This window comes from Poecilia formosa, unplaced genomic scaffold (assembly GCF_000485575.1).
Source record: "Poecilia formosa unplaced genomic scaffold, Poecilia_formosa-5.1.2 Scaffold69, whole genome shotgun sequence".
In the NCBI taxonomy this organism is placed as follows: Eukaryota; Metazoa; Chordata; class Actinopteri; order Cyprinodontiformes; family Poeciliidae; genus Poecilia; species Poecilia formosa.
This window is the reverse complement of record NW_006800008.1, coordinates 1,924,801-1,952,074: the sequence shown is the minus strand read 5'-3', so window position 1 is coordinate 1,952,074 and position 27,274 is coordinate 1,924,801. Positions and strand designations below refer to the sequence as shown.

The 27,274-nt window shown below is 38.7% G+C and overlaps 2 protein-coding genes across 2 annotated transcripts in view; one reads left to right on the top strand and one right to left on the bottom strand.

The window, feature by feature from the left end:
• Positions 1–927: 927 nt before the first annotated feature.
• LOC103140250 (liprin-beta-1-like) lies at positions 928–23,986 on the top strand. The gene is made up of 25 exons (XM_007555300.2): positions 928–1,105; positions 10,480–10,559; positions 12,437–12,642; positions 14,097–14,177; positions 15,036–15,149; positions 15,240–15,350; positions 16,419–16,511; positions 17,172–17,271; positions 18,528–18,589; positions 18,665–18,731; positions 18,926–19,044; positions 19,203–19,276; positions 20,127–20,181; positions 20,325–20,460; positions 20,708–20,843; positions 20,920–21,042; positions 21,561–21,711; positions 21,855–21,966; positions 22,050–22,138; positions 22,269–22,391; positions 22,464–22,589; positions 22,664–22,852; positions 22,933–23,091; positions 23,173–23,238; positions 23,321–23,986. Exons 2-25 carry the CDS (start codon positions 10,496–10,498, stop codon positions 23,402–23,404), a joined length of 2,640 nt encoding a protein of 879 aa, XP_007555362.1. The 5' UTR covers positions 928–1,105; positions 10,480–10,495; the 3' UTR covers positions 23,405–23,986.
• Positions 23,987–24,037: 51 nt separating this feature from the next.
• Positions 24,038–27,274, bottom strand: part of cyb5r3 (cytochrome b5 reductase 3) — a 9,964-nt gene continuing 6,727 nt past the window's right edge. Inside the window, exons 6-9 of the mRNA XM_007555299.2 lie at positions 26,477–26,560; positions 25,465–25,550; positions 25,286–25,385; positions 24,038–24,601 (exon numbers count right to left, since the gene is read on the bottom strand). Coding sequence (XP_007555361.1) covers positions 24,429–24,601; positions 25,286–25,385; positions 25,465–25,550; positions 26,477–26,560 — 443 coding nt within the window. The 3' untranslated portion in view covers positions 24,038–24,428. The remainder of the gene's footprint in view (positions 24,602–25,285; positions 25,386–25,464; positions 25,551–26,476; positions 26,561–27,274) is intronic.

Sequence of the window (27,274 nt, the reverse complement as noted above, 5' to 3'; positions counted from 1 at the left end):
TCTATACAGCGAGTAATTAAAAGTTGTACTTACCGTAATAAATAAGCACAAATATCACATTTCCAAATTAGTACCACAAAACTTTTATTTTTATTGCACAAAAAGTATCACAAAATCCTGGAGGGACTGAAATAAAGTTCAGTATTAATATTTAATTTTAAGAATTCATTGACATTGTAACAGTTTAACAGTGCTGGTTTGATTAGTTGCTGGATAACAAGACAGGTTTGAGGGAGTTGCTATTTTTACTTTCACCACTAGATGTCAGCAGAAATTATTCAATGATCCTTTAATGCACTTTGGACAACAAACAAAGCAAAGAATCACATGACAAAAAAGTATTGGATTGAGAGTGTCCAGTTATCATTTGATCAGCTTTAATCAGGAGAACTATACTGTTCTTAAAGATTAACCATCAGCAGGTTTTCATGCGCTTTTTTGAAAAAAAAAAAAAAAAATCAGATTAAGGTCAAGTTGATACAAAATTTCTAAATCTATCAGAAATCCTTTAGCCAAGGAAAACCTGACTGATGATTGAATCTAATCAAACAGTGGCTTATTTATTTATTTATTTATTTATGTTAAATGTATTACATTGTGTTTTGATAAATGTATCTGACTTATTTAGTTTATTTTAAAACACCTTGAATTATCTTGAATGGTGCTAAAAATACGTTTGTTTTGCCTTAAATGAAACACAAAGTCTCAGAAATTAATTGTTTTATTTCTGAACATTTTACTACATTTTACAGGATTTTGAAGTTGAAGTGAGAGAGAAAATTGTACTTCATTCTACTAAAAGCTATTTGTTCACACTTTAAAATGAAAAAATAAACTGTTCAGAGTAGAAACAGGAAGCATAAGACGCTAGCGGAAATGCTGTAAAAAAAAACTTTATTTTGAAGGCACAACTTCCGGTAACACTTTGGAATCGTTAGCTTGATTTCGTTTTTTCCTTTCTGGAACCCAAACTTTGGGATAATTCAATGGGATGGTGAAGGCGAAGCATGCCCCTCTGGTGAAAGGTCAATAAGGACTCTTTTTGGGATTTTAGTCTTCTCGAGGATAAAGGATACAGCCGGAAACTATTTCTACACCGAAAGCGGTAAGTTGAGCAAAGTTTCATTGAAGTTTTGTTCAGTTTTCTGGCAGAATTCAAGGTTAACGGGTTGTTTGTTCTGGCGTCGCTGGAGTGCTGGCTTAATTTAATTAACGACTCCAGCTGCAGTTTCTTTGTGTAATTTAAAAGCCGTCACCCCCTAGCTCTGCAAATTAATTGTTTAATTTATGTAAAAAGTTTTGGGGTCTTTTTAATATATCTTAGTAGAACGTTTGGTCACCTGAATCATTGTATGTGAATTACTGAAAATGTTAAATCTACTATCTGTAGGGTATGAATGTGATTTTTTGCTTTTACACTGATTGTTTTCACATGCCCTTTAAATAACTGTGAAGTATTGCGTTTAAATTATATCAATTTCGTTAAGACATTTTGGAATATTTAGTGTTTATAGTTGCAGATTAAAGTGTGAACTTTAATGTAATTTCTTAAAAAGCACTTTTTTATGAAATGGGGGAGAGGGAAGGACAGAAGAATGGAGTGTTTTATTCTTGGACCTTAAGTAAGTCATTAGGAGGAGATGGGCTATTTATTAAGGTCAGATGATGCAGATTTAAACCTTTCCAGATATTTACTCATTAATATCTTGTTCCAGTAGTAAACAAAGGAGCTTTACACCAATTTAATATGACAAAACAACTAGAAGTGCAGCATATTTAAAAAAAAAACTTTTTAGTATATATATATTTATAGTTACTGAAACACTTCAAAGTTCATTTTTATGCTTTTTGTTAGAAATACTTTTTGCCCCTTACAGCTATCGTTTGTTTTTGTTACAGCTTAGTGTGTCAGTTCAATAAATGATCTGATTTATATAAAAAAGTGGTCAGGAAATGAATTAAATTGAATCTGTTTATATAAAGTAGAATATGAGTAAAATCTATGAAATAATTACATCTAACTAGTTGTTTGTAATTGCGATTTTGAACATTTATATTGTGATGACAATTTTGATTAAATATATCATGCAGCGTAAACATTGCTGGCTAAGTCATTGCTTACTAATCTACTGACTGAACGTTGGTAAATGGAAAACACAAGCATCAGTCAGTTGATATGTTGGTGGATCTATATGCATAGATTTAAAGAAGCAATGAAGTTATCTAAAATAAACAAAACAAATTACTGAAGTCAACTTGAGGCCTGAAAGACCAAGAAGAGATTTAAAAGAAAACTTAATTTGTAATATTTAGATAGAAGGATCTGCAGTAACGCTCCTTTGTGCACCTGGGATGCAGCAGTGTGTCACTAAAGGAGCTCTGCAGTTCAGGAACAGCTTCATGCATGGGGGGGACATTGACCAAAAGGGATTTTTATAGCTACAAAATTGCTTGGATGTATTTAATTTTTCACACACTAGGCATTTAAAATATGATGGTAGACAGAAAAATATGTTTTTAATCACAACCTAACCAGTTATTGAAATATTAAATGATAAAAATCCCTCCTTTTCCTAACTAGCTAGCATTCTTATGGTTTTCCTTCATACTTTCCACCCTCTGAACATTAACACATCTGTCCACTGAATGTGTTCGAAAATTCATGCAAGTTAATATTTTCACTTAAATGTTTTTACTTCAGTTTTTGCCCAAATAGCAACTTTTACATTTCCATTGATTTTTGTACCATTTTTGCACAATACTCTACTTAATAAGGAAAAAACAAAACATAGAATAAGAAGTCCTGATTATTCATAAGCTGCAATAATAGATGTTTCTTTGGAATAATGCAATGAAATACAGCAGAGGGACATGTTTAGACATCATCTCTGCCGTCTACGGCCAGGTAATTTGTAATTTCATGAAGAATAAAGCCAATTGAAAATATATAGGTGAGGCCTTATGTGATGCCTGAATTAAAATGCATTCTAATATTTTCATTTAACTGGACACCAGTTTGGACCAACACAACGTACATGTGAGTTTTAAACTGCGGCGTAATGTTTTTAACATTGACTCAAACGATTAACCTTTAGCATTAACTTTGGCACAAATATTGGTTATTAAAACTTAAAAAGGATCTTACTGAATCCCAGAGTCTACAACAAGTAAAATATTTCTAACAATCTCGACTTGTTTTTGATTAAGCTCCTTTCCTGAGCGTTTCAGCATTTGATTATTTGATCATATGTGTATCAATCATTTGTTGCTCTTGTACTCTTGGAGTTGACATAACATTTACATAGAATGACTGTATCTTATCTTCAAACAATGTAGAGTTTGTGAGGTCAAACCTCTGTTTTATAAATATGAGTTAAATAAAAACCTCCCGGTGAGGATCAGCAGGACCTTCTGGCAGCGCCATGCGTACCTCTCCTCTCTTGGCTTCCCCAGAACTGAAATCATAACAAATGATTTTGTGTCCTTCCATCTTTGCAGCCATATTTGTACTCTGAGCTTACTCATCCAACTGATGGCCGAGTCTTCCAAAAAGTTAGACTGATATTTTCTAACCTTTTCAGTTAGGAGGCTGAAGATTGCATAATGACTAAACAAAAGAGACATCTAGTTGACTGTAATAGAAAGACAAAATTAGGTTTTTGTTATCAGAATACTGATAGATTTGTAGCTTCCTGTCCTTATCTGTGTTGAAGTCAGGCATCCAAAAATTGCCTGGGCCTTTCTGTCTCTGGAACCTTTTATCCTTTCTGCATTCCTTGCATTTTTGCTGTGGCGTCTTTTGGAAGAAGCAAGCTGTCACTTTCAGATTTATAGGGATGTTTACATGCTTTTAAAATTAAATTAAGATATTAGCTTAATCTAAAACATTTGCTTCAGATCATCATGGCAACAGGAATGTTTTCTGTCCTTAAGAGTTGTGTAAAATCCTCCCTAAATTGAGCTCGGCTGATGCTTCAGTGTCTGAGTTGGTGTGACGAATGTAATGTATGTTGTCTGTTCAACTGTTGGCTTCAGGATTACAGGAAAATGGAAGTTTCTGAGAAGGAAGACATTTCTCCACAATGTTCCAGGAAGCGCTTCCTGTCACAAGTCAGTCAAGGTCTTCCTGAACTTTGGGATACCTCTCTTTTAGTTCTGGTTTATTTTTGCATAAGTGGTTTATTTCAGCATTATTTTATCTTTAAAGCAACAACTTTGAGATTAAGCCATAAGCCACCATATCTGTTGGCTTCTTCTTGATAACAAAAGGAAAGATCTGCAGTTTTTCTTGGCTAGCTGGGAAGCCTTACTCATTTCCTCCAGCTCTTTATTTTTTTATTTTTTCACTCTTCCAATGTGATTTGTGCCTCTGTAGTTGGGGCCACGTGGAAAATCTGCAATAACTTGAGATCAGTGTTGCCGTGCTACCATGTGAGTCTGGGAAATACAAAGGCTTGTTTGTGTGGCGCGTCAGTGTGGCCACCGCCACTGCAGAGAAATAAAGCAGCAGTTTAAAATCTGGCTGACGTTTCTGTCAAACAATCTGACCTCACAGCAGCTCAGACTAAAAGTCCAGAACATCTCTCATGGGGAGGGTAAACAAAAGAGGAGTGTTTGATGGAAGCTTGGCTTTAAAGTGGGGCCAACATCCAAAAGTTAATTTCATATCTGCATCATTACTTCTATATATGTATTTTAAAAAATTCTCCAGAGGTTAAATAATAGTTGGCTTCTTGGGGTGTTCGCCCAGGACGCCAAACAGGGTAGGACCGCTTCTGGACAAGAGTAATGAAGAATCTCATACTTTTTCAGCAAAACTCACACCATATCTATGTAGTCTAAACGTTACCATAATTTTCCGACGTCTAATCTGGTAATGTATAATCTGGATTTTATTGTGCGTTCCAGATTTAATTTTTCCAGAAATCTTTGATCAGTTACTTCTAAACCAAAACAACTGGTTGGATGAACTCTTGATTTGAAATGTGTGGAAATTAGAAATAAAAAATGCCATTCCTGGATGAAATCAGCACGAAAAGCCTTAATTTATCCCAATTTTTTATCTTCTTTAGGAACATTTTTGTTCCTGATTTTCTTTTTTTTCCCCACACCTGTTGAGACTTGTTCAGGAAAATGAAGTAAAAAATCCCTGCTTCTACACACTACTTAGGAATATTGTATGGAAGAACCCTGTAAGAACCATTTCTAGCAAAACATTTAGGCCCCAAAAATGCAGGTTGTTTCTGCCCATTTAAGATGGTAAGCCTCGGACGGTTTAGCCAAACTCAAAAACTGTATTTCAAACTGAATGCTAAGCAGCAGTCAGGTGATTTGGAGTTGCGTATAAATCTAAAAGAAAATGGAGACATTTCTGAGGATATGCAAAAACACTGAATCTGTTCTTGATTATATCACAATCCTTTTTATTAGCACATCATTTGCATTTCCTGATCTTAATACTAATGATGATCAAGGTTTCCCCCAGAAAACTTGCTAAGCCTGGTGGTTGGGTGCTAGGGCGCTCATTCATCCTGTGGCCCGTCGTGTTTTTGAGTTAAAAAATGTTTAAAGTTGACAGGAAATTTGAAAATATCACTTGATGATTATGTGTTATTGAAAGTTTTGAAGATTAACACCTGAACACCAACTATGAAGTCTTAAAAATGCAAACATTTTATAGAGACTTAAAAAATAAGCAATCCTAAGCCTGGTAGGGGCACAAATGAAGCCTGGTGGCCCGCCAGGCTTATAATACACTGGGGGAAACGCTGATGTTGTATTATGTACCTCTGAAATAGAGGTTTTTACTCATTACCCCAATTATCTTTATCTATATAACAAAGAAAACTACATGTACACCAAATAAGGAGAGCGTGAGTCTTAACCAACCAATGTTTTGGATGGAGACTAAATGTAAAGTCAGTTGTGTAAATCCTGCCTCCATTTAGAGTCGGCCTGAACCAGACTATGATTGACATGATTCTATGATCTAATTTTTTGATTTAGATGTAGGTTAAACTTATAAATGGCGCTCAAAGCTTTAGGTTACGTCTATAGATCGTGTGTGCGTGGATTTAGTCGCTGCGTCCGTTTTAAACATCTTTGATAGAGGAGTGTAAGCATTGTCTGGAACAAGCTGGTTGGCAGAAAGCCATGAGGAAAGAAAAACACACAGCATGGTTTCACCATCACTATATGCAACTGGAAACACACACATTGTCATAGAGTCCTGAAAATGTTGAATTCATTCTTAAGTTAATGAATAATGCAATGCCATTGGATCTAGATGCATTATTTTTCCTAGAAATTATAGTGCTTCCTCTTCAGTGAGCCACTTTGGTTAAGAGTTGCACATCTGCAGCACAGCTGGAAGTAGACTGCAGATGGAAGGAGGCTTGTGAGGCTGGGAGATGAACTTTTCAGCATATGGGCAAGTAATCCTATCCTCGTATTTATTTTTTAGGATTTCTACTCCTTCCTCTCTCTATATGCCTCTCAGTCCAGCTGCTTGATGTTAAAACCAAAACTCTGCAAAAGAGACGGAGAGACTGGATAGTTAAACGTAGAAGGAGAGTGATAAGATGAATAATGTTTGGTTGTTTTTGGCTGCAGATCAAGATGTTTTGTATTTTCCATTATGTTTAATTTGTTTTAGCCACATTCTTTAAGAACATTTTTAAAGTGATCCAAAAGTTTGGAACCTTCCTAATCCATATAAAATGTCTATGGTTGCAGGTTCACTCCATATTTTTAAAAACCTGATTCTAGTTGATCTGATCCTGGATCTCTGTGACGGTCTGGTTTAAACAAGTTTGTTCCTTCATTCAGTTACTCTGAGATGTTTATGCTGTTCTCATCAGGGCAGAATACACTTTGGGTTCCTTTGAGGCGGGTTTAACAGGAGCAGGATGCTGTGTGTGTGTGTTAGAGTCAAAACAAGCTGAACAACAATAGAGGCCTGATGTCACTGATAAATAAGGATGTTTCAGGCTCTGGTTGCAGAAAAAAATACCTGCTGAAGGAGCAGTTCTGGTCTGAAAGCTAGCTTCATCTGTGCTGATGATAAATTTACACATTTCCAGTGTTTTTTTGTTTTTTGTTGTTGGATCATTGGAAATGTTTTGAAATGTGGAAGGTCAAAAATGTCAGCAGGGATTTTGGTACCAGGCGTTAAAGGAGACTGACCTGCTCAGGAATGTGAGTGGTGTGTAGCGCTCAGCCTCCACTCACTGTGGGCGTCTGGACTCTGTCATCAATCACAGTCCCCCCATACAGACCCTTGTTTGGATAACCTGAGTGGTGGGATCTCATCTTGGTTTCGGGTCAGAAAATCACTAATTTTGCTACAAATTTAACCATTTGATTTGGCTGCATTTAATTTTATAGGGAGATAAATGACAGATGTAATTGCTGAAAAACTCTTGTCGTTATTATTGATCAGTTTTAGAGCTGCCAATATTTGGAAAACATGTAGATGGTGTCTGATGGTTGCTATGGAGACTTATTGATCCCAACAAGCCACCAGTTTCGCCACCAGTTTCTGTATATTTGCTCTTTCTGTGGTGGCCGGATAAACTTTGGTTCTCATCCAGCCTTGTATGTCACAGTTCCAGTTGTACCAAAGTTTGTAATTTATTGATCTGGATGAGTATTGCCTTAATTGAATGGAATGTTTTCTTGTTTATCCTATTTTGAAGAATGGCCAAAAGAAATGCTTCTGTCATGTGATGCTTATAACCCAGGGGGAAATGAAGCCTAATCAACTTTAATCAATTCTAAATATAAACCAGAAATTCTGACAGATTTTCAGCTAAAATCTTATTTTCTGTCAGTAAAAATTACATCATGTCATGTTTTAATTGATTTAGCAAAAGTTGTGTAAACAAGCTTCTTCTTTGTATCAGGCTGCTGTTATAATGGAGCCAAAAGATAGTATTATCTTATTTAAAACTGTTTTTTTGTGCCAAGATAAGCTATTGGTTCCTTCCTTCTGTTTAGGAGTCTTTGTGCCACACTTTATTTATACCCTAAGGGAACACAAAGTCATGGAAATTTGATTAAAGGTTCCTAGACGCTAATCGACAGACTTTAGAAATTAGAACATCTCTTAAATTATTTTATGGGAACCGTCGCCACTAGCTGTGATGTGAATGTGGGGGATTTCTTCGCCCTTGCATGGGGTCCCAGTCGTGGTGGAGGGGCTAAACGCGGGAACTTTATGTGCTATCCTCTGCTACACCGACGGCTGCTTATTGGATTTCAGTTTCCCAAGATATTTTCCTGAAATTACTTCCATATGTGCTATTAAGAGTCTATCTGTAGGATGCTAAAGGGGATTTCTCATGGAGCTCATGAAAGCATTTTCTTCTTCTTTGCCTCTGAGCTGATTTCATTTCATCTTTACTGATCTGTTCACCTTGTTGAATCAGCGCAACGGGATATTTTATTTTCAGCATCCATGTATTATTATACAGTAGGTTTCTCTCAACAGCTAAAGAAATAAAGCTCCTGCCTTGGGAATGAATGATTCCCATTAAACTACGGAAATACTTCAGTAAGATGTCCGTCTGTGGGACTCCTTAACCTGAACTCCTCAGGGCAACGTTAAAGTTAAATAGAAAAGCAAGTTGTTTTCTGTTATTGCTCAGTAATTCGTTTGCGGTGGATGCTGCAAATCTGAATGGCATTTTGAAAGAGATTCCTGCCTTTTGTGCTTAAAGGAAGCCTTAAAAGTTCACATATTGAGGTCATTGGTTTAATTATACTCCTAATGCTCATTTGGTACCCTGAGGGTTCTGACCCGGTGACCCCAGAGCGGGAGGAAATGAAGCAGAGCCGCTGCTCCAGCCCCCTTCCTCCCTCCTGTTGCGTCCTGGCGCTGTGCGTACTTCACACTGTCTCCATTTCTGCAAATCACATTTTGCTGGGAGTGATGAGTGGCTCACTTTAGCTACAGATGACATGTGATGCGTGTTGAGCAGTCATGGGGATGCTGTCCAGCTTTGTTATGGAGGTTTGAGATGCCGATCATGCCAACGCTGTAAGACTGGAGACCCCCGGGAGAATAGTACTTTAATTCCCGATAGCAGCACCGGAAACGCAGCCTGCTGGGTAATGAGTCCTGGAGTGGAGATCACTTTGTTTTTGTCTCTGAGGCTGAAAGGCCTGCAGGGTTAATTTGATGCAGTTTTGGAGAAGAACGAGACCCTGTACCAAGCTGACGTACAATTCCTGATAATACAATTCCTCTTTTTATTTAATGTAAATCAAGAAAAAGAATGCATCTAATCATTGCAAGTCAACATAACAGACTTGTTTCTCATAATCAGCTCAGCAAAATTGTTAGATTTTCTCATGGATTTGCTTCATGCTGCAGTTAAGATTACAGTTTTGAGGATTTCATGTGAGTAATTTGCTCATTATTCTCCCCCCGCTCGACGGAAGTGGCTCGTCTTTCCTGTTTTTCCTCACGTAGTGGCTCAAAACATCCTTCTGAACGATTTCCAGGCTGGATTCTCACAGTGTAGCTGAGGCCTGACATGGTATAGCGGAGCGCTCGCATTATTACACGCTGATTACTGATATACAAGGCTGCAGATTTGTGGTGGTTGTTTAGCAGAGATCTGTAGAAACTGTAATTGCTGCTGTGGTGTTTGGTTTTAATTTAGAACAGCTGGGTAAGTGCCTCTCAGGGTCATTTTTCAAGTGTTTTTCTGTTAATCTGGATGATTATGGCTGACGGTTAATGAGAACTCAAAATTCAGTTTCACAGAAAATAACACAAAAATCCCATCATCCTCTTTACTTGTCGCTGGTGCAGGAGTGGCATATTATGGCAAAACATGACCGTTTTAATCCAAGTGCTGAACACATTTTTTCCTTCCACTTAATTTTTCATAAACATTCCTGCACATAACACTCTAAACAGTCAGCGTTTTCATCAGTGAGCTTTTGAAAGCCCAACTCCCTTGAGGAGGATTGCAGTGACTATCTTCTATGATTGATCATTTTTATATTGGGCTAAAGTAATATTTAAATGTTTAGATAAATTGAACTATGGGTTTTCATTACTTGAAAGCTTTATATATCAAAAATACCTATATACTGAGTGAAATGTACCACTGTGAAGTTTTAATGTATAAAACTTTTGCTGAAGTAATTAAACTTTTTTATATCTTGATTTATTGGAGTCCACCTGTTATTGTTTGGCCCTTCTTGGCTGCTACTTACTTTTATGAATTGGATAAATTTATTTGTGCAACAGGAAGGATTGTTTTCACTTTTTGCAAAGCAAATCTGACTCGACGCTGCAGGGCAGCCAGACCCGCCCTACTGTTTCCAGAACACAGAAGATGAACTCTCACAATACTTTTCCTTTTATTCTTAGGTTTATCATCAGGTTAAATCTGCTAATAAAGCTGAAATAGCATTTGTGCAGTTGCTGGTTTGGAGCTGAGCTTAAATCTTCCCCTCTTTCAGATCCGTCGAGCAGAAGATGATGTCAGACGCCAGTGAGATGTTGGCAGCGGCCCTGGAGCAGATGGATGGGATCATCGCAGGTAACCCCTCTAAACATGAGCTTTTATTTAAGTGGGCAGGACATGCTATGGGGTCTGCTCCCATCTGGAAGACGTTAAGCTGCAGGCTGCGAAGGCCACTCTCTAGTTAACTGTAACTCCTTGTCCTCCTACTTCTCCTACTTTTGCTTTAATAATGAGTTTGTGAAAATGGAGGAGTTCTGAATTTGTCTCAAACTGCCTCTGGATCTTCGCGTCTCTGCATGAGAGAGATTACAGGAAGTTTCCGTCGTCCCTGCATTGGTGGAAGCTGATGACTATTCAAGCTCTGAGTTTGGAATATGAACTTTTGGCTCTTGCTCGGTGTACTTCCACTGCTGCAGATGAGCGGACCAGCCTACAGATTTACAGTCCCCACTTTTCCGCTGATGTGTGTAATTATAGCGCTGACCTTTCCAATGGGAGCGCGGCGGCTGATCACATGACACCCACCAGTCTCTGGCGTTTCCGCAGAAACCGCAGCCTCACCTTCTCGCTGCTGTGATTGTCTGAATATTTTAGTATTCATTTGTTTATTCGGCTCCCTCGTTGTTAATCTGGGAGATCTTGATTACAGCTGACATTTAAGACGGATGACAGATGGCATGGAGCCGGCAGAGGTGCATGATGGGAACATTGTGTGTTCTGATGCATATGGAGCAGACAGAATTAGAAACAATGCAGACATGGAGAAGATTTATACTGTTTGATGGATTGAAGTAAGAATATGATGAACTGTAATCATGGAGCTTAAGCTGTAATTTGAGCTGCTCAATTAGGAAAAGGATGATCAAAATAAAACACCAGTAGGCCTGTCGCAATAAATCAATTAATCACATGATAAATTTATACTCAATAATTTTAATTTTATTTCTGTTTTTTTTTTATATTTAAAATGTCTTCCAGTTCCAGTGTTAAATGTTCATTAGAATGCAAAGTTTATTGATCTTTGATAATGGGTTCTTTTATTATTATTACTATTATTAATATTATTATGCCATTATTACCTTTATATTACTTGAAAACGGTCTCGAGCAACAATATTATCACTTCTGTGGGCAAAATTTAGCCTAAATATTAGTATATACTTGAAATTTAAAAAAATTATCATTTGACCTTATAAATCTTTTTTTATTGATGCACTGAAGTGGAAACATTTCTAGGAATTTTCTCTAATGGTAAAATGAGGATAAACTAATCATAAATGCAAATGGATTACATTCTGATTGATGGTTAAAATGTCACAAAGTGAAAAGAAATTTAAGATAAACTGATTAATTTGAATTAGCTTCAACCCCAAGATAGTAATGCTTTCAAATAACATCACTTTCCAGCTCAATTAGTTGCAAATGAAGGCACTGATCATCTTAGCATTGAGCCTCTTTTCATATAAATTGGAAATGTGCTGAATCTGGAGCTACGTTGTTTTAGTAAAGTTCAAGCCTTCATCTGCATTTGCCATCATTTAAAGCCAGTTTTAGTGAGAAAGCTCTCTAAAATTCAGATTAATAGGGACACAACAAAGCTAGTTTACTTCATCATGTGACTTGGGTTTAATGGACATGAGGCTGTTCTCCACTTTGTTACCGTATAAAACTGGCACATTTTGGAAACAGAAGTAAAAACCCAGTTGTGTAAAAAGCTGTGTTTCTTTACATTCTGCTCTCTCCTCCCACAGATTAACACTGAAAGTGTTCAATCATAAATCTTTCTGAAAACTTAAAGTGCAGCTTCAATGCGTCTGGGAACAAATTTGATTCTCATCTAGGTTTTCACCCTGATTTAATTCCTTCTAGGTCCGTCTTCGCTTTGACTTTTTCTTTTCTGACTCATCAGAAATAAATTTAGCTGCCTTGTAACTCTTCTGTCTGCTCCTGAAGGCTCCAAGGCCATCGATTACTCCAACGGGCTGTTTGACTGCCAGTCGCCCACGTCTCCCTTCCTGGGTGGCTTCCGCGTGCTTCACCTGCTGGAGGACCTCAGAGCGGCGCTGGAGCTGATGGACAACGAGGAGCGGGACAACCTGCGCTGTCAGATCCCAGACTCCACCGCAGAGGGGCTGGCAGAGTGGCTGCACGGACGGACAGTAAGAGGAGGAGAGGGATTTTTACGACCTGGAGGCTTCCTAAGCTGTAATTGATGTCTGTGTTTAAACCACTGGAGCCACTTCATTCCCACTGCTTTAATGACGCAGTGAAAGATGGAGGGATTTCAGCCGCTGTCATTGCAGAGACCCGACTGGTTCTGATAAAACACGGAGGAGGAAAGATGAATAATGTCTTACAGAGGCTGTAGCGTTCCGACTCAATATGGAGATGTATGAATTTAAAGTAAATTTTCAGACCCAGAGGAGTATGAAAAAGGAGAGTGTAGAAAAATTTGCATCAGCGGCCAAAGCTCAATGTATGGGTTAAAATGATTTTCCTCTTTAAAAATGTAGTCAAGCAAGAAAGAATTATGAAGCAGAACATGTGTAAATATTTATTTTTCTGCAAGAGGAGGATGCTTGACATTACTGTTTACGCTCTGAGCTGTGTTAGCTGCTAGAGGTGAGCATCATGGTTTAATGTCTCATTATCTTCATTACTCACTAATTTGTGGCACCAAACATGCGGAGCAGGTGAAGCTGAGGCGTCTTCTCAGGTTTCTCTGATTACCAGTGAAATAAAAGTTTGAGAGAAGAAGTCTGCCAGTAGTTTCCACCTAGTGGTTCAGTGTCCTTTCCTACTAATTTAAGTTTTATTTCAAGGCTCCATATCTAAATCCTAATCTACTTTCATATTTCCACTCTGAAAATGGTCTGAAATATGATGGAGAACTTTGTAGTAATTTTAAATTTTGGCCTGAAAACCAAGTAGGAACTTTGATTGTTAATCATATGTATAAAACAGCTGAAGAATTTGGTTCTTATTGAATTTAGATTTGAGCCAAAACCCAGGAATCTTGATCATTTGCAAGACATGATTTTTCCTGAACAGATTAAGACGAGACCTCAGATTCATCATTGACTCGCCGTGGTGTACCAAAACATTTGGGGAATTTCCACAATTTAATTTACTGTCAGCTTTAATTGCATATTTAACTAAATTCCTACATTTATGGCGTCAATTGATTATTTTTTTTTGTTCAGATAGCATATACAGTGGCCTGAAACATGCAATTAAAGAATCCTTAGAGGTTTTTTATTGGCCCAAATCTTAGCAAGTCATCCTATTTGCTGACGGCTGAGATAAAGGAGAATAAAATAAAGACGGCGCATTCATCTCATCACAGGAAACTCACCATTGTGTTCATGTGACTCCAGTGTTGAGATTCTGTTTTTGTTTTCTTTTTTTGCAAACTGAGATTTTGATTGCTGCATTTCAGGCCTTTTGTTGTTGCACACAATGATAAAAATTAACAAATTGATGCTCTTTCTAAAATAATTATGCCCTCGATATTTTTATGTTTTTCACCCATCCTTTGTTGATTCCTTTGAAATATGAATTTTGGCTTCCTTTGTGACAAACGGCAGAAATGACGGCCTGTCATTTCTTTCAGACCAACGTCCACGGCTCTGAGGCCGTCTACCAAGAACGCCTTTCACGGCTGGAAAGTGACAAAGAGTGCCTTATTCTGCAGGTTTGTGAAGAAGAAAAACTTCCATTCATTGCTGCAAAACACAACAATTGCTAACAAATATCCAATTGGGTTTGATTGTATAAACTTACTGTGTAGTTAGCTGAGCCAAGGAGGGCATTGTTTCAGTTTTCTGGTGGGAAAGGGGCAACATTTTAGATGTCTGTACAAATTTAAGCATGAAATACTTAAAAAAGACCAAAAATTGAACTATTATAGTGGTTATAATGGATATAATTTCAAGCTGCTATGCATGAAATAATGGAAATACACTACGACTATAATTATATCCTTCATCTTTAATTTTTCTGCAAATATGGAAAAAAAACCAAGTCTGTCGAGTTTTCATTCATACCAGATAAGGGTTAGAAAGTCAGGTTTTTATTTATCTCCATAATGTTTTTATTAGCCTAATCATTGGTTGTGGTTCTCCAATTTTCCAGTGTCACATAAACTTGTAATTGTTTTATTCTTTGTTTTCGCTGCAAAAACACCAAATCTTATCAAGTATTTTTATGAAAAAGTACCAGTTTCATTGGCAGTTAAGTTTATTATGACAAGACGATTTCCCCAAGTTATAAGTGAAATGATCTGCTAATGGAACTAGAATTTTTTCATCAATATTAAGGAATTATTTACTTAAAACAAACTCCTGTGTCTTGCTGAAAAGGTACTTGTAAGGTAGTTTTTCTCATTTCAAATGTATTAAGATATTTGCACTAAAAATGAGACTAAAAATATATATATTTTTTAATGGTTCATTAGATTGCAAAGCTTTGTTCTTAATATTGGGATCAAGTCAGGTTAAGCTCCATAATTTCAAATTTTTAAACATCCTAATTGAAGTCGTCGTTACTGCAGGTCAGTGTGTTGACAGACCAGGTGGAGGTGCAGGGAGAAAAGATCCGGGACTTGGATAAAAGTCTGGAGCTTCATCGGGAGAAGCTGAACGCTGCAGAGGAGCTGCTTCAGCAGGTGAGGCCGCCACAGTCATTAAATGTAGACGACTGGAAATGAAAGCTGTTACTGTTTTAGGAAAGGCTGTGCTACTTTACTGACCATCAGGAGCTGCTAAACCGGACGGCGTTGGAGACCCAGAAGCTGGAGCTGATGACGGAGGTGTCGAGTCTGAAGCTGAAGCTGGCCACTTTGGAGAGAGATCACAGGGGCAACGAAGTAAGACGCCCCCCATCCGCTGTTTGAAAATGTACTTTCAGTGGCTGTGAAGTGGGGCAGATATCTTTTGAAGCTGCACCTGCACCATGAATCCTGGCGGCCGTCCAGTCCGTTCATTGTTTTTAGAGTCACAAAGGTCCGTTTCGCTCGGCTTGAGGACTCGGATCTGTCATGTGGTGTTGGTTGAACTGTTTTAGGGGGTCACAAAGGAGGCCCAAACTCCCTTCTTACTCCAGCAGCTGTTTCCTGACACAATCCCCCCCACCCCCATCCACCCACTCAGATTTCAGCTTTCCAGAGTAAAAGTAACTTTCCATTGTGTCGTTTTACTGCCTGGAATAGGATGTGTGGGTTTTTTTTAAGACTCTTACAGCACAAAAACTGTTATTCATCTATGAATGTTTATTTTTCTTTCTATCAGCACTTTCAATCAAACTCCTACAATCATCATGTGGAATTACCTGGCAGACACACATTGCATAGATACCGTCACCATAACAAGGCAGATTTGCAACACAAACGAGAAAAAAGTGATCAAAAATCAGACTCAAATCAAAAGCTCTTATACTTCAGTTGGTGAAACTTGTAGAAGCAGTTTTACAGATGGAAACTACTGATCAGGCCCAAACCCTGGGTGTGTGACGGACCTGAACATTCAGAGACGCATAAAGATGGTTTCAAAGTCAGGATTTGTAAAGTTGTTTTTAATTAATAACTGGAACATAGATTAATTCTAGTCCAACCTTCACTTACTGCTTTATTTTGCCACTCCAGTTTTTAATTTTATCATGTCAAGCATTTTAAACTGCCGTATTGCTGAAATGTGCAAAACAAATGAACTTTAACTGTTGTGCTAAAATCCATTCTAGTTGGAAATAAAACAGAAATTTGTCTTTTCTGCCAGGAAAAAGTTTCTGACTCCTGGTTTGAGAACTTCACTCTTATGTCTCTCCTCTGCACCTCTTTTTTATGTTTGTTTTATTGCTTAATACTAGAATCAAGTCTCTTCTGCATGTGTTTTTTTTGTGTCTGTTTATTAATAATTTCATCTTTCTGTTCCCTCGGTAGGGTTTGTACCAGGAAGTGACAGACCTGAGGTTCAGGCTGACGGACATGGAGAATGAAAGACTGCAGTGTGAGAAGAAACTAAAAGGAGCCAAAGTGAGTGTTTGTTTTTAACAACCATAATATACTCCCATCTAATCATCTCTGCTTATGATTTCATTCTCGAGCTCTTAGCTTTGCTCCTGATCTTCTTCTTCTGTTTTCTTAATGTCTTTCTGCAACCTGCTTACCTTTTAAGCATCCAAAGTGGAACTCAAAGCGCTTCAGCGAGGTGAAGGTTTAGTCTCCAGCCTGTTTGTTCTTTCCAAGAGCTGCTACTTCTCACCTGCTGAACACTGCTTTCCTGACTTTGATCACACTGTTGTAAGTGCCTCAATGAGTGCTGCTTGAGTTTTCTGCACATTCATCTTTTGGATAGGAGTAATTCTTTAGCATCTTCAATCTTCTGCATGTTTTACCAGCTTGATGCATTGAATTGCATACGTTTGCACTGAATGCTGTCGGTAGCACAAATTAAAAGACTAACTTATCCACTTTTCAAACTTGTGATTCTGATTTGGTTAATTGAAGGGCTGATTTCTGGACAGTTTTTTAAGGTAAATGTATACAAGCTGAACATGTTGCTGTCCTTCCTCGGCCTCTCAGTCAGAAACGATGAAAAATGGAACAAACTTCCTGGTTCATGTCTTCAGATGCGACTCTTCTTCATGTTCCTGTTGCTGCAGTTTGAATCATTTTAACCATGACTCTGTTCAGGAGGAGCTGCAGGATCTGCAGAGGCATCTGGAGGAGCGAGACCTTGAACTGAGGAGGCTGAAGGGAGAGACCCACAACAAAATAGCGGGGGCAGAAAGAGGTGTGAAATGTTTTCACAACAATCTGAATTCCTTGTTTCTTCTCTCATTTCTTGCCCTTTAACACTTGGAGAAAATAATCATTCTTACAGCCACAGAGTGTCATCTATTTTCTGTATTAATTACAGTTAAACTAATTTCATATCTTGTTGTGAATTGGTTTTTTATCTCACTCCAAACACATCGTTACGTTTCTCCTTCCACCCTCAGGTGACTTTATCTCATCCCTGCAGTTTTAAAGATGAAATCATCAAGCAAACTTGGTCTCTGTAGGTTTTTGTTAGGATCCTCGAGATCATTTGAACACCAAAAAGATTTTTTTTTATTCCCTGGAGTTGGTGAACATTTTTTACATGTTGAACTAATAATAATTCTCTAGTCGGCTCCTCCAGGATTTTGCGATTGTTTCCGATTTTTTGTTTTTTTGCAGTCAAAATCACTGATTTTGTGGGACCACTTTAGAAATATTTCCAAGGAATTTTACAATATGTTTGCCTTATTAAACCCTTTCCAAATTATTGATATAGAGGAAGAAAGATGGCAGGCAGCTATGTGGTAGAAGAAATACTGCCACCTGCAGGCGGGAGTAGGCAGTTACTTAAACTCAATGTTTTTGACAAACGATTATCCATTAATGTGAAAAAAATTCATGAGGGAGGGACTTCCTTGTTCAGTAGCAGATAAATTTACCAGTTCATGGAGCAACTAAGAAATATTTGTTGATGTTTCCCAGTCCCTCTATTTATTTATGAATCCATCCATTGATTTATATTTACATTCCTAAAGGGAAATTAAATGTTGTTGTAACTGATATTAGTTCAAATTCCTCAATGAGTTATTGTAATGAATCTTGTAGCAGTTTGTGTTACAGTGACTTTAAAGAAGCCTCTGACTGAAGACACTGGTTTCTGAAGGCGGTCTCATGAAGAGGATTGTCAGGGTTGTAAATGTAGATTTTTTTTTTTATTTATCCCATCTGCTTTGGGATTTATACTTTAAAAATCGGACAAGTGAACTTTAGTCATGTAAACCATCTCTTCCACTAAAAGAGCTGGTTAGTGTGGAAACTCGAGACTGGAAAGATTTGACTGACTGGTCCAGGCTTTTAGCACCAACAAGCTGAAATAAGAACCTTGCTGCCCTGCAACCTGAGTCCCTGTTGACTTCATTATTTCTTGTTTTCATTGGCTCCTTTCAGAGCCACACGGAGTTGGAGCTAAACTTCCTGAACAAAACTTTTGTTTTTTCATCTGTCCAGATACAGAGATGGTGAAAATGAAGAGGGTGTTGGAGCTGCTGACGTCAGAGAACGATGAGAAGGTACAGAGCAGCATGTCGGCAGCTGCTCCAGCCTCCCAGATGCGTCACGACTTCAGCTTTTGTGTCTGTCTGCAGGAGAGAAGGATTAAAGAGCTGGAGGAATCACTGACGAAGTGCAGGAGAGTGCAGGAGCTGGTCAGAGGTGAGAGGATCATTCACTCTGCAGATATTACTCATAAAGTGCAAACAAACCCACCATGATGTTAGACCCTATCAGTAAAAGTATATCTGACTGCAGAGCATTTTTCTTAGAGCCTTAAAGGATGACTAAGCTCTGAAAGGAGATTATAGCTCTTTGTGGTTCAGTGCATGACTGTACGAACTGCTCTCTCACAGAGAAGCTGAAAGACGATGACTACGCTGATATAACAGATGATCCCTCGCTTTCTCTGTCCATGGAGGTGGATCAGGTCACCCTGGAGCTGGAGGGGGAGGCAGGAAGGAGCTGCGATGAGGTAAACGCAAACTCTGTCCAAACAGCTGACACAGGATGAACCCCAGACTGGAGACTTCCTTTAGAAAAGCTCCAACCTCGGCCTCCCACTCTGAAATGGTCTCCCCTAAGAGTTCAGAGCTTCTGTTCTGAATTAATCATTTTTTCCTGTTTTTTCAGTCCATACCATGCATAGCAGTGCTCTCTGAAATGAATGAACTGGACAGAGAAAGACAGCTGCAAGCAGCACAAAGGTAAAACTAATTTAAGACATAAATTGGCTGAACTTTATTGCTCACTTCCTTATTATTACTAATCTGGCCTGTTTTCTTGTCCATTTGCTTTGGAACATTTTTGAGTCACTGTGCTGTGGGACACGTTAAGTTTCACTTGAACATAATGTGCAAATAGAACCTCTATTAATGCTTAGAAATGTTTATTATAAGACAGTAGTTTCTCTTTTCCTTATGTACTAACTTGACAAGAATTAAGATGAGTCTTGAATTTGATAAACAAGCATTTTGTTTTTAAATTAGTACAAATGACACCTTTTTTAAAAAACATTTTAATCAGTTTTATTTTGTGTGGTCTTCCACATAAAATCCCAATACATTAAAGTTTTTAGTTGTTGAACAAGTAAAGGTGGAAAATTGCAAGAGGAGTGAAAACTTTTGCATTTACCTCTTCCTTTCTCAACCTTGTGGTTTACTCTACTGAAACACTATAAAGTCATTAGGTTAAGTTTGTTCCAGCACCAAAAACCATGTGATTTTACTTAAACTGATTGTTTATATGAGCCCACTAGCAGAACCTGCTGCTGATCGTTTGTCCTAATGAAATGTTTGCATCCTCACTCTGATGATTTCTGTAATTTTCTGTTTAAAAAATTCAGCAAATGAAACCTCAACGTCACCATCTTCAGATTTTCTCCTCTGCACATAAACATTAAGTAACTTGTGAGCAAAACTAGTTGAGGATAAAAGCAGTTTGTGTTTGTCTTCTTCACCGTAGCTCAGTTTGTGGAAAGGAGAACTTGATTCATGATGCGTTTTCCTTCTGTTCCCATTTGTTGGTTTCTCAGTGGATGTTTGTTTGTTTTTTCAGCTCCTCAGATGATTCACATGGTGACGGTTTAGCTGTATCTTGCAGCACTGAGCAGGTAGAACCACCTGAACAGCACATAGTGCTATATTTCTATAATTTATTTAAAGATAAATATTTTATTGAACTTTGATTCTCCAGCTTTCATGTAACTACTTCTGCTGCCATCTAGTGGTTGATTTTCATTTTTATTTGTTTTAGGTTAAGAACAAATCGGGAACTGCTAAGGGGAACATAAGTGACGGGAATTTTGGCAGCAAGAAAATTCGTGCTTCATTTGGTCGTGGCTTTTTTAAGCTGCGTGGCGGCAAACAGACAGCCAGTGCACCCAACCTGGGTGAGCAGAACATTTTTTAATCACTTTTACATGCTTCTAAACTGATACTGGACCTGGAGTACCACTGAATGCACCTAGTGTCATTATTAATTAAGAATGATGCCTAAAATAGATTCTGCAGTGACGATGGAGACGTCATGGTTTTTTTTTCTACATGACAGCAAAATCAGTGGAAAAAAAATGCATGCATTTAAATATTTTATGAGGTTAAATGAATCAAACTCTGATCTCGCTTTGTCTTTGACAGCTGAGACTGAACGTAAAGGCACAGATCACCTCGACCTCGCTGGTGTTCCTCCACAGAAACCCCGCAACGCAGCTCCTCTTCCGTCGTCTCCAGAAACCAAGAAGAAGTCGAGCGGGTTCAGGAAATTCTTTGGCAGGTAAAGCACGGTGTACAGTGTGATCTTTGACTTGGGCTCACATGAGTTTGTGTGTTTAAACATGCGTCTCTTGCAGGCTAAAGAGAAGCCACTCCACCTCGTTTAACCTGGACGATGGGGCTGAGACGGAGTTCAGGAGGGGCGGAGTCAGAGCCACGGCCGGGCCTCGGCTCGGCTGGTCACGCGACTCAAAACACAAGTAAGTTGAGATTTGCAATAATTACTTGTACCAGCTGTTTAAATATAACAGTAAATTAATAACTCATGAAAATAACTTTCTTGATGAGGTCAAATTTGGTCTAAAATAAAAAAATTCTGTACTTTTATTGATATTTAGTTTATACCAAACTAATGCTATGTTAACACTGCAGGCTTTAATGCTCGATTCCAATTTTTTTGTGAAATCAGATTATGTCCAAATATATGCAACTTGTATGTGAACTGCAAACAGCCTGACAATGTGCCACATTTGCAGTAGAGGGCGCAGTAACACCAAATGCAGCGAGCGCCATGATGAAGAACTGTCAGTGATTGCAGAAGTAAACATGGATACTAATAGTGGAGCGTACCTTATGAGTTTAAAGTTATCCGACCGGAACCAGCACATTAACAATTTAATTTAAGACCTGTTTTTTCACTTTGGCCCCATTTGCACCATTTTGTGTGAATGATTGTTTGGATTTAATTTGCTGATAAGAGTTGTGTGTCTGTGTTCAGGGCTGTTGATGTTCCTTTCTCTCGGTGGAGGAAGGAGGATGTTTGTGCCTGGCTACAGGAGCAGGGCCTGGGCTTGTACGCAGCTCAGGGTCAGAACTGGGTCAAATCGGGACAAACTTTACTGCAGGCATCACAACATGATCTGGAGAAGGTGGGAGTTGTTTCCTGTTCACAAGTTACAACGTCACTTGTTTTAATGAGTCACACTGTTGTAAGATTCATGTATTTTATTAAGAGATAAAACAGGATGTGATTCACCTTAAGTAGATTTACTCTTCCTGTTTTCCCTGTTAGGAGTTGGGAATGAAGCTGCCTCTCCACAGGAAGAAGCTGCAGCTCGCCCTGCAGGCTCTTGGCTCAGAGGGTGATGACCTTCAGGGCAAACTGGACCACAACTGGGTCACCAGTGAGTGACGGTGCTTCAGAGCAGACCTGCTGTCTCCAGCAGCTTGTTTAGTTTCTGCACTGATGGTTTGTTTTCTTTTCCAGGATGGCTGGACGACATCGGCCTCCCGCAGTACAAGAGCAACTTCGATGAAGCCCGAGTTGATGGACGCATGTTGCACTACATGACAGTGGTGAGCTGGGAGCTTTTAACAAGATTCTTAACAAGTTTGAATAATAAAAGATTGTTTCTCCATTCTCTGCTTTTAAAACACCTGAATCAAGTAGTTTGTAAATGTTATGCTGTTTCTTCATCCTTTGTAGGAAGACCTGCTGTCTCTGAAGGTTGGGAGTGTTCTTCATCACCTCAGCATCAAGAGAGCCATCCAGGTTCTGCGTCTGAACTCCTACGAACCCAACTGTCTGAGGCGCCGCCCTTCTGATGAGGTATTACGAAGCCTGACATTTCTGCTCCGATTCACAGCTGATGCTTTCTAATATTTCATTTTGTTTGTGCAGAGCAACATCACGCCGGCTGAGATCTCTCGGTGGACCAACCACAGAGTGATGGAGTGGCTGCGCTCTGTGGATCTGGCAGAATACGCACCCAACCTTAGAGGGAGCGGAGTTCATGGAGGACTGATGGTGAAAACCTGATGAGTGTTTATAGTCGGGAACCTCCAGAATCGAATCAACTAACTGCTTCGTGTGTCTTGAAGGTGTTGGAGCCTCGATTCAACGTGGAAGCGCTCGCCCTCCTGCTCAACATTCCTCCCAGTAAAACCCTGCTGAGGCGCCACCTGGCCACACACTTCCACCTGCTGGTCGGCTCAGAGGCACAGCGCCTCAAACAGGAATGTCTGGAAAACCCGGATTACAGCGTCCTCACAGCAACCGCTAAGGTTAAGGTAATTAATCGCTCTGCAAATCCGCTTCTGTGATTTAATCTTTTTGGAAAACTTACACTTGCAGAACTTGTTTGTTTCAGCCAAGACGTTCATCTTTTGGTGGTTTTGGCTCCCTGAGGAGGAAACGTCATGACGACGGAGAGGATTACATCTGTCCCATGAACGTGGAGATGCCGAAGAGCAGCAGCTTCCAGAGAAACGTCCGCATCTACGAAGAAACTCTGGACCACTTGGAGCAGGTAGAGAGGCGTTTCCACTGCAAGTCATTCTAGATTAGGTTTACTAAGTAAAATCTGAGCTGTGCCTCCTTTTCCACACAGATGGAGGATTCTGAAGGAGCAGTAAGAGAGATTGGAGCGTTTTCAGAGGGAATCAACAACCTGACGGTACGAGGCCCAGCTGATATTCTAGCACAAGGTTTCCATATTTACTGGAAATGTGAAATGTTACTTCCTGTTTGTGTTTCAGAGCATGCTGAAGGAGGAAGAGCTGTTCCAGGTGATCTCAATTTGTCCCTCTGAGGATAACGCAGAAGCTCTCAACTCCTCCTGAGAAGCAGGTTACACCTGACCAAAGTATTTAGTCTCCATTCTGTATTTATTGAGGTTTCTCACAATATGCATGAACTGAAAATAGTTATTTTGTTTGCAGTAGAGGAGGCTGATTTGTTACAATAAATGTAGGTTCAGCAGCTTTCTGTGGAGTAGTTCTGAGCAGTCAGTGTCTTACCTGCAATATAGAGTTGAGTTTCACCTTCACCTTAGAGAAATCATTGTAGTTTCAGGAGTGAATTATGACTGCTCATAGCTACTCCAGAGAAAAGTTAAACATTTGTGCCACTGTAAGCTACATTGAGGTTAAAGGGATAGTACTGAGTTTTTTAAAGTGAGCTTATGTTAAGTTCTAAGCAGTTGGATGCCTTGAAGTAATTTTAAGACTGGACTTCTGTGTTGAAAGGCAAGAAGCATCTGCTTAAACTTTAACATACTTTCATTTAAAAAAAATCCTGCACTGTCCCTTTAAGCCAAAAACTGTGAAGCAGGAAGTCACTAAGTGAGCAACTTGTAACCAAAGAACCTTTTTTAGAAACCAAATCTTTGAATTTGAATTGTTTTGGTAATAAAAGTGAAGAAATAAATATTTAACTTCTCGTTTATGTCCCAAAACAACCCCAGACATTTCTTCAGTAGCAACAGATTTTTATACTCCATGTTACAAGCAACCAGATTTACAATTTAGGTAACATTTAGCAAAAAACTGACATGTTCAACTTGGTGGCATTCAAGAGAAATGAAGCAGTGATGACCTTAAACACAGAATTCTGCAGGTTTTTAAGGCACTGGATGAACAGCCACAGCAACTTTGTTCAAATGTCTCAACACCAAACTAAAAATCCCATCTCAACATGATTCCCAACTCTTCCCCTGTGGTTTGGTCCTAGCTGCTATTCCTTTGCATCAATAATATCGCTGTATAAATAAACTGTGCAAATCCCTCTGCTTTAGTGCCTTCAGGACAGAGACAATAACAAAGCCCTTAAAGATCCAAACCTCTTTTGCTCCAAACGGACCGATGTCTAGAAGGTGAACCTGCGGTTGGGGGAGTGGCCCACTTTGTCCAAGTTGGGGTTGCAGGCGAACTGGATCATGGGTGGAGGTCCACACATCAGGATGAGCGCGTCATCACCAGGAGGGGGCAGACGCTCCCTCACCATGTCTTCATTGATGAAGCCCTGGCTGTACGCCCAGTCTGAGCACAGAAAAGTTAGAATGTCAGACGGCTGTTTTGGTAGTGACATCTGCTGGTGAAAACATGGGACTGCAACAATGTCACATTGGAAGCTGAATATTAAGAAAAGTGAGGATTCAAACTACAAATAAGTGAACTGACAGTTCAGCTGTAAATAAATAAACCTCGACTTAATCTTTAACCTCATTAGTCCAGTAGAGAGTGCCACTTTTCCCACACAAAGGAAAACTGCACATTGCTATTATTGCTGTGAAATTAACTTTGCTTAGGTACCTGGGCAAAAATACTAAATACCATCATGTAAACCTCAAGTCTTACATTTTTTAAACTGGTAGAAAACTGGTAAGTTTACAAACCATGAACTGAAAAAGCTCAACACACAGATCATGCAAGATTTGCACTTAGCAACAACAAACTATACATTAACTACATTATGTGATCCTGCATTAAGTTTGTTTAAACTGAAAATCTAACTAGATCTTGGAGTTCCTCAAGGCTATGTATTTAGTAATTTGCTTGTGACTTACTCAACTAAAAGTGAATCACATCATGATGCATTTACAGACTTAAATTAGTAGTTTTATAGCTAAAAATAGTTTGCATCTCAACATTTAAATGGTTCGTTGACATTTGAAGTGCTTTAAACCTGACAGAGTTCAGGTGAAACACTCTTCCAGGACTTACTTTCAGGCGCTCTGTCCACTGTGTACCACAGCTTGAATCGGTCTGGATGGTTGGCTTGAATCTCGTCCAGTTCGTCTCTCAGCAGGATGTCCTTCTCACTCTGTGGACACAGGAGTTGGGTTATTATACAGCGGTCCCTTCAGATGTGCAGAACATTATTGATAAATTGTGGACCTCACCTGGTTGGCGAACAGCAGATGACACACCGTTTGGTCCTGCGGGTCCTTCATGATGGCAGTGATGAGCTGCAGCATGGGGGTGATTCCTGCAGAAAGAGCAAGAAAGCCTCTGGTGTTATGAGTAACTACACAGTTTTTCTGTTAAAATAAACATTTGTGACTAAATAATGGAGCCGTTTGTGTTTGAAAGAGTCAGCTGATCAGATTAATCAGAACTCGTGAGAATCACACATGAAAGTTCCTCGTGATAAAATCTCAACTCTGCAGCATCAAATCAGCTCCACAAGCAAATGATTGAAAAACTGTTAGGCATTAAACGAACTGAATAAAAAGCCTCTGAGGGACAGTCACATTAAGAACCATGAGTTGAGTTTCAGGATATTAACAGATCAACTGCATGTAAATTACTTTTGTTTTGAACCTCAGATTTGTTGCATGTGAAAGTTTAAAGGTAATTATGCATCATAAATTAAGTTAAATTTTTTCCAGTGGAAAATAAAATTGTTAAAGTACATTTCAGCATTGTTATATGAAGTCAAGAGATTTCTATACTTGCAGGAAAATAGGCCCTCAAATCAGGCCTGTATTGTCCAGTTAGATCCCAGTTTTTATGCTTTTATTATGAAAGAGTTAGAAAGCAAAGGTTTTGCTCTTTAGCCTAGTTATGAAATAACTTCAACAAACACCAGACAGTTGTGTCATGTTTGGTATTTCAAGTTTTCAGGTCATAGTTCTCCAGGAATCTCCTTTTTACAGTTGAGTAATGTTTGTGGTTTTTCAAAGATTTAACTAAAACTGGAACAAATCACACATGTCCATCTAAACTTCCCATTATCAATCATCTCAGTTGGTTATAGAGATATAACATCTAGGGAGCTGCACTAGACGCTCACAGAATTAGCTGACTGGTTTGATACGACAGAAAGCAAACAGTAGCTCAAATTAGCAGTAGTTGCAGCATAACACTATCTCTGAAGCAGATATGGTGCAGATGTGAGTTTTTCTAGCTCACCTGTTCCTCCAGCGATCATGCCCACTTGTTTGGCCATCTTGGTCACAGCTGGAGACTTCTTATCCGCCTGAATGGCAAAAACACCTGGAGAAACAGCAGCAGGATCAGTTCTCAGCAGGGCTTAAAGTAAAAAGAAATCCTGAGCCTGAAACTTATAGTGGTGATAGAAATTAACTATACCGTTGCTTTTGCCACAGATTAATAAAAAGTGTCTGAGTGCAAACAATTGCTTCTAACAACAATACAATTAACAAGCTAAACACTCAAACTTAAATAAGACTTCAATACATTTCAACTCAAAACAAAATGTAAAATGTCTGTGCCCTAAAGGTTTGCCTTGCAGGCAAAAATCCCTCAACATTAAATAAGAGTCCTTTCAGTCTGTTTTTGCAAGTAATTTAGAACATGCAACAATACCAACGAAATCAGTGTTTCTCAAATTACAAAGAACAAATCTGGTTCTTAATCAAATCCTAATGAGTCAAATTGAAAGCGTCATGGAGTCGTCAACCTTATGACATTAACACTGACATGAAAAGTAATATTGAAGAAATAAATTTATCAAATCTAATTAAAAACATAAATAAGTGATAAGTTATTTAGTGTTATGGTCTGTAAGATATATTTATTCTCAGTATTAGATGTGGTCTCAACAAACCCATGGCACTTCATCAATATTATTTTACCTTTTTCTGGAAATGGTGTGTTTATTCTTGCCATACAGTCTCTGTATTAATTATTGCTCTAAAGGTCTTGCCATACCAGTTTATTCCTCTGTATTTACTTTAGTTTCTTAGT